Below are 7,984 nucleotides of genomic sequence, written 5' to 3'. Positions count from 1 at the left end.
AAGATGGAGGACAATGCAACTTGTAAGGGGCAGTGACTTTGCACGGCCTTGCGCGGACATTGAGGGAGAAGACCATATAGGGGGTTGGCTTGCTAGGATATTTTAGGAAGTTCTTTTTAGACCATATATGCCCGTAAAAACTCGTCTTATGCGAACCTCAGTGAAAAAAAAAATCCGATTACCCCCCACCATCGTTATCAGTGTTGTGGGAGGGCCGGAACACGGTAAAGTAGTTTACATTTGTAAACACCTAATTCGCTTCTGTACTGACAGACACTGGATCTGGTCGGCGATAACTCATATCCCTGACGGGAAGGATTCCCCTATTAGAAGGGCACTTAGAGATTACGTGGCCCTGCGTCAGTGCCCCCAGTTATTCCCATCAAACCACCGTCACACCTGGAGTCAATCGGAGGCTGAGATCATTTCTAGAACACGTCGAAAATCCGAGCAATGCTGCGATATGCACGCAAAGTTTAATCATCTTTGACGCCTCTGTCACTTCGAAGTGTGATTTGAAATTTATTGCATGCGATATGACTAACAGCTAACCGTATACCCCTGACGTCACTTGCGCACGGGATTGTGGGCTTGTCTGTCTTCGCTTGGTTTATTTTCGCAGGGAGAGGGCAACAATTGGTTGCCAGTGGGCAAAGTAAAGGAAATATATGTTCATGGACAAATGACGTCCCTTTAGAGTGGGTGCTTGAAGTATACTGTTCCTGATTTTAAAATGTTTAAAATAAATGCCATCTAGTATTATTGAGCGCTCCATTTTCCAATGAATATTTATACTTCATGATCAGATTTCTGATCGACTGTAATGCTTCTTTGCCAAATCTTGACGCGCCGGATGATGATACCGTTCATGAACGATAGTAAAATAACCATGATATTACCGTCGATAAAGGTAACCATTACATTGCATAAAGCGTCCGCCGTCTTTTACATGAGCTTTAATGCGAGTAACTGTGTCCTGCGGCAAAGTAAGTAATCCGTTCTTTGACGACCACGACCATCCATTGGTGAGTGAGAGCATCACGTCATCTCGGACGCGCATGTCTCCTACAGCATCCTCCCCTAGGAAATACTGGATCACCCCTGAAGAGCTATTTGATATACAAGAGAAACCTTCTATTTGTTCTCCGTGTTTATATTTTATAACAACATTGGCACGAACTCAGATTAGGGGTCTATTGTCAGAGCTGCGCAGCGAGGCGGGCATTTAAAAGCATTGGCAACTCCAGCCGACCCGACAGCTGACTGACGCGAGCCGAACAGCGTTGAGCTCTGCAGCCTGTCATTGGGAGTCTGTGGAGCAACTTGTAACCGAAACGACTTTTCTCATTCAACGTGGCTGATCCATGATGCCTGAGTTTGTTGTTGTTTTAAGCTTCTTAGCCGTGTGCCAGTACTTCAACTACGCGGCGTCTGTGCCACTGGCGTTCGATTTTCCCCATGTCAAGCAAGGTTAGTTTTACTCGTTTTTCGCTGTTGTACCGATTGTGCCAAATTTCAGCCCTCCCTGTCAGCCGGCCCATAGCTTCCTTCCCCATCGACCATGACAACTTGCTGCTTTCTAGAAAGCATGCGACTACCTTTTATTGGGCAAAGAGTATTGCGATTGAGGAGTATTTTTTATAGTTTTTCCACACAGGCGCTCTATTCTGCAAGCGGCAATGGCTAGCAGAAGCGCGGGCTATTTGGAGTAACGAGTATTAGTATATTGTTAGCGTTACGGTTTCACTACTACAAAAAAACCCGGCTCGGCTCAACGGTGTTCACAAAAGCCGTTTGTTTTACAGGCAAAAAGTTTAAGCTTGTTTTATCGTCTTCTCTTTTCGTTTGTTTTAATAGTTTAGCGTCTTTGTGTCTCCACACAGGTGAGTTCGCGCGGAGTCTAGCCCAGTATACCATCGTTACACCGGAGGCAGTCGACCGCGACGGCAATTTCCTCTCTCACGACCTGGGCTACCACCGACGCTTGCGACCCCGCAGCTTGTCCGGATCCGGTACCGGTTCGGGGTCACCGGCGGACACCGCGTTTTTCAAGATTTCTCTGGACGGTGACGAGCACCACCTCACTCTGACCAAGAACCACAAGCTCTTGGCACCAGGCTTTGTGGTGGAAAGAAAACGTACAAACATTACGGAATCGAAGATTAAACACCTTGGGCAGGACTCTTGTCATTACCATGGTCACGTCACATCGAGGTCGAACTCCAAGGTCGCCATTAGCAACTGCGACGGTCTGGTAAGTAACAAGAAAATAACGCGATTTATCATTTTATGACCCTTGCTTCCAGTGGCTTCCGCAAACGAAATTCTTTCGCAGATGCAACGATGGTGTAGCGTGACCACGGCCTTTACCTCGTCATGAGAGAGAAAGAAAACGACACACGAGGAGCTACATGTGTGTACGTGGTAAATATCTTTCGTCGTAGCGCAAACACTACCATCTGGGATAGGGAACATTACTGTTTGCCCCAGACATGACAATTTACCGTTATTTTTAATCTTGCCTTTTCATGGCCGAGAAAAATATAGACATAAAATATTTATATAATGGTCAAATTTTTATTTACAAATTTTCAAGTATATTAGCCATCAAATTGTAATTTGGATAGTAGGGTCGTCGATTTCGCTACAACGCATACATACATACATACATACATACATACATACATACATACATACATACATACATACATACATACATACATACATACATACATACATACATACATACATACATACATACATACATACATACATACATACATACATACATACATACATACATACATACACACACTACTATCCATCGATTTCGATCAGTTCGTACAAACAGCCGGTCCAAACAGCCTGTACTCTGAGAAAGTCAATACAACATAAAACTGCTTAACAAAGCAGGGCCTAGGCCTTTTCCTAATTCGTTAATTAGTGTCTTCAGGGTATCTATAAGCCAACGCCATGCAGAAAGGGTCCTGTTTTCAAGGCAACCGCCGCTACTGTACTTCTGCCGGCGACTACGTGCACTGCAACAGACCCTCCAATATTAGCGTTGACGGGGTGTCAATGCGAGAAACACCGTGGTGATCAGCCCTGTTTTGCGCATCATAGTGTACAGGCAGCTTTCTCGCCCGCTAATGGCTATTGTCACGTGGAACGTGTCGACTACGTTGCAACGACACCAAATCTGAATCTGGCGTTGACACGCGCATTCGGTTTCACTTGCCGATTTTGTGAAACAATACCCAATATTCAAGACCCAGACGCTCGGTAGCGTTATCTCTCCGCCAGCGTCTAGGTATTTTGTACCTCTGGTAAGAAAAAATTAAATAGCAAATAACAAAGTGCATACGAAATACGTTTATGACGATCTTGGCCGCTCATAGAGAATCTATATTTCCCCGAAACTGGATCGGGTCGATTGTGTTTGGAAAAGAAACAAATTGTTTTGGTTCCCGGTCAAGTTTGTGGTCTAGCCTTTTTGTCGCAATAGCGCCTTTTTATTCTGTCGTACATAGACTCTTCTTTGTCATTACAACACTGGAACTTTCACCCCTCGTTGCTGGCCCTTTTCATCAGTCGTCGCGGAGGATGACGGAGAGTTCAACCAAGACAAAAGTCGGTCTTGTCCGGTACGCATATTGCAATTCAATTCATAGACCAGTAATAGTCTTGTTTTGCTGATGCAGTCTCGGTGCACTGAAAAGCCATCCTTCCGTGTATGGCCTCGATTCTCACCGTTACTGAAGAAGCCAATCAAAATCTTAGACGCTTGCAGCTTGCGCTGAGAGCACAATCAGAATGAGAAGGATGGCTCTGCTGGCGTTTTGCGCAGTTTTTACTCACAGTGAAGAATGGTTGCTCGCCAACGGTTATATTATAATTGAACTGCTCCCTAACAATATAATTGCACAGCATACTAATCCGATACCGCACATAAGTGGCATGCCGCTGGAGCAAGAATTTTAACTCTTTGCAGGTTTTCCCCAGCGCGAACACAACAGACCCATGGTCATTCAACCACAATTTGAAGTCAGGCCAAAGGGTCTTTCAAGCTAATGTATCATTTGGCGGTCGACTTCTTTCACTTAGAACTGCATAAGGTATCAATGAAAGAAACCTGTGATTATAATGGACACGTGTAAGATTATGGGTGCTGCGGGGGTGAGGCTCCAGGTTTCGGCCGTCCATCCCTATTCCAGAATAAATACCTCAGGTGCAGGATAGTGACAGCTATCGATGGGTAAATGTGCTTGCGTTGCAGTTTTTTGCAAAACGCTCTTTAATGTGGACACCCCAATGCGGAGACCCGTCCAAACTATGTGACAGCTGCACCATAATATAGCATATCACACATCTGGACAAGTGACCGTTTCATTCAAGCTCCCGCCTTTCACTGTTTTCTATCATCTCTTCAGGCAAAACCTCGTATCACGATTTTTATCTGAATCAATGATAACAATATCCTCTTGAAGCTCTCTTAGCAATCCAGTGGAAAAGGATCTTGTTGGCTTGGTGACTTCGTCAAGTACACGTCCAAGATCCGGACAACGCTCCTCACTGGTTTATTTACATGCATCTATACCTGAACATCTATCGTAGTTTCTAAGCTATAGCTATGAAGCTGGATATCGTGAATATGTGAATTATGAGCTTGAACCATCATTCAGGTGCTGTCAAGTGACAGACAAAGCCTCGTTGTGATTTGGTCAGACCCTAAGCAAGTCTAATTCGAGGTACCAGGTGCCACTTAAAAACGTCAGTTTAACACATCAAATATTCCCGTTTGATGTTCATGCCAGCTGAACATATACTGATGTTTGCGAGGCAAGAGATAGACCCAAGGCGGCTAAGGTGTCGGGAAATTGCGGTCAACGACCCCCGCAAATTCCTTACAGGGCAAGAAATCCCAGACTTACATGTATCTTGTAAGTGGCAAGGCGACATGTTGCCTCTTATCCCAGAAAGATCATCACGGAGGTTTTGTAGCCAGACTTGAAAAGGTGATTTGAGCCTGTCTTTGACGCCGTTGGACAATAGCTTCGAGAGAGGGAAAACACAGACCATAGACCTTAAAACGGACCGTTTTTAAGGTCTATGCACAGACATAATGTTCAATCGGAGTTTTTAATCTCTGTGTCTCCTGCGTCTCTATCAGGTGTGTGTCTTGGAGCTTGGAGGTACATAATCTCGTTTGAATGTAGTTATCACATCCAGGGCAGCTAACACCTGAACAATGTTCTTGGACGGGGGAACAGACGAGAACGGTTTATTTTTCGCGCAAGAAAATCTTTTTACTACTCCGTTATGTCAGAAGGCCATTTGTGAACAAGACTCGAGTTATTTTAATGGGCTTTCTGTATCATTACTGTTAGACCTACGCGTTAAAGTTATATGGTATGCGATACCTGTTACTCTGTTACGCTGCTACTGTAAAGTCCCTTCTGTTTGCTGATGGTATCTTCACCACTAGAAGTTCGTCGAACCATTACGTTGAGTACCCCATGGTCGACCCTCGCAGGTGCTCACTGATGTAATCATTCCTTTGTCTGCCCCCCTCACTCCCCATACGAACTCTGAAGAGTGCGATTGTGACTCTGCCATGGCTCGATCAAACGTCAATAACTACTGTTAGGTTTATCGCCCATTTCACATTAGCATTAAAGATCCATTAGCTGTAACTTTGGTCATTTTTAAAATTTTGTTTGTTCCGTGTATCATCTGCAGTTTCTGGTTTGAATCCCTGAACCATGGAGGAATTCCTAATATTTAGCTCATAAATATACCCTATATAAGTATAATCTGCATTGTTATTGTTTAAATTTTGTATTCAGGTCCGGACTAGAATACATTTATCAACAATAACAATGGTCATTTCACATGTACAGGCCGTGTTGGCAAGCAGGACACCGGGCATTGGTCATGATGATCGGATTATAGTAAAATTCTGTAGTTGATACATTGAAACAGAGTAGTGAAAAATTAGTCAAAAGTTACAGCTAATGTCCCTTTAAGTACTTCCTGCCGTTTTTCCAGATCGAATAGATATATCTCCCATCGCTTCACTCATTTATGGCCAATAACATCATATCACTGATGCGGGATACGGCTTGCACGCGATTGTCAGATGGGCAACAACTGTGTTGTGTTGACGTTCGGGAGTCAAAGGACGCTCTTTGCCGGCTTGTCACACTTTGTTTTAAAATTTTTGTGTATTCAACGAGGATACATCACCCGTCGATGAATGTACTTTCAAATGATGCATTCACTTTAGTTCATTTTAACAACCAATAAACAAGTGAAAGAATAATTTATACAATGAAATCCTCGTGGTGTACTAGAAGACTGGTATCAAAACATATCCCTGTAATTATTCCCCATATAGGACATAATAATAATCGGTTGCATTGTCCAATGACTTAAATTCGTTCACAGTCCACACCCCAGAGCTTCAACGCTTGGAGAACATCGCAATCGAAAATGTTCTTTCAAGGTTTGAATTCAGTTGCCAACGCCCCTTACATCGGGATAACGTTAGCCAACTCACATCACGTGACAAGCAACGCAGAACCACACATACTTAGCGAACGTTACCAACTGTCGTCAGCTTACTGTGAATGAAGATTAATATATAGACAGGGATCTCATCAAGACATATATATATATATATATATATATATATATATATATATATATATATATATATATATATATATATATATATATATATGTGTGTGTGTGTGTATATATATATGTTATATATATATATATATATATATGAGAGAGAGAGAGAGAGAGAGAGAGAGAGAGAGAGAGAGAGAGAGAGAGAGAGAGAGAGAGAGAGAGAGAGATAATATGATGGCGATGATGATGATGATGTGACAACTTTACCGCTCTCAATTTTCAAATTTTTACAGCGGAAATAGGATTATGAAATGATCGTAGTAAAACAATAGCAAATTATGAACAGCCTGTGAAATCGCTACAGCTGGTAATATCATAACTTGCAATCGATAGCATGGTATTACTTCACTTTGGACGTCACGCATTGCGTCAGCATCTATTATGCTGGCCAGGGACATACTAGAAACCAAACGCTGAGAACATAGGCATAGGGTAGCACCTTCACATCAGCGACTTTTTTAATGAGGGGACAGAGCATGCCAACTACCGTACAATTATGCTAATCGTGACTTGAATAGTCAAGGGGCTTTCATCATTACTGACCCCGTTGTTCAGTACATTCTATTTTGCCATTCCCGAGCGAGGGAAAAAATCGCGGTTCCCACGCATCGCGACCTTAAGATTGAAACAATCAGACGCATTGGCCTAACGGTAAGAATGAAAAACGACTTGCAACTGGCATGCGATGCCTAGCAGGCTACATCTGAACGCTTCGCTCAATATTCCTGTGATTTAATGACGTCTGGGCATCTAAGACATGCATTCGCATGGGATTCGCAACACATCGATGATTCAATATTCCTCATAATGAAGTAGCTTCGATCACTGGCCGCTCAGGAACTGTACAACGTATTTAAAATCATCATACCCTCTCACTGCTGTCCCGTCATACAGTGCAAAACACAATTCCATGCAAGTTCCCCATTTCTTATTCACAAGCTACCAGGCTGGTGTAATGCCTGACCGAGTCACCCTGTGCCTTTCGAGCATTTCAATTGAGTCATGGCCGTCCGATTAGAAAATAATCTAAATCAATTCATGCAAATACCACAATGTTGACAATTAAAATCGGGTTTCAAAAGTTTTTGGTGAAGAAACACAAACAAGAGAGGGGGCTTTACAGTTGGTGCCTTTTTGGCCCACTTTCACTTTTCAGCTGTTGTGTATTATGGACACCTCTTGTTTCTACAAGTGTAATGTTTTTATAGACGGCGCTGGAAGCGACTCGAACCATCACAATGAATAGGCACAATGCCTATTGTGTCCCGCTTCAATGTTTCAAATAACA

General features: G+C 43.0%; 1 protein-coding gene across 1 annotated transcript in view; it reads left to right on the top strand.

Moving 5' to 3' along the window:
• Positions 1-1,124: 1,124 nt before the first annotated feature.
• Positions 1,125-7,984, top strand: part of LOC139121486 (A disintegrin and metalloproteinase with thrombospondin motifs 7-like) — a 36,717-nt gene continuing 29,857 nt past the window's right edge. The window contains 2 exon segments of the mRNA XM_070686390.1: positions 1,125-1,470; positions 1,884-2,254. Coding sequence (XP_070542491.1) covers positions 1,365-1,470; positions 1,884-2,254 — 477 coding nt within the window. The 5' untranslated portion in view covers positions 1,125-1,364.

This window comes from Ptychodera flava, chromosome 21, assembly GCF_041260155.1.
Source record: "Ptychodera flava strain L36383 chromosome 21, AS_Pfla_20210202, whole genome shotgun sequence".
Taxonomy (NCBI): Eukaryota; Metazoa; Hemichordata; class Enteropneusta; family Ptychoderidae; genus Ptychodera; species Ptychodera flava.
The sequence above is the reverse complement of the archived record's forward strand: the minus strand, read 5'-3'. Positions and strand labels throughout refer to the sequence as shown.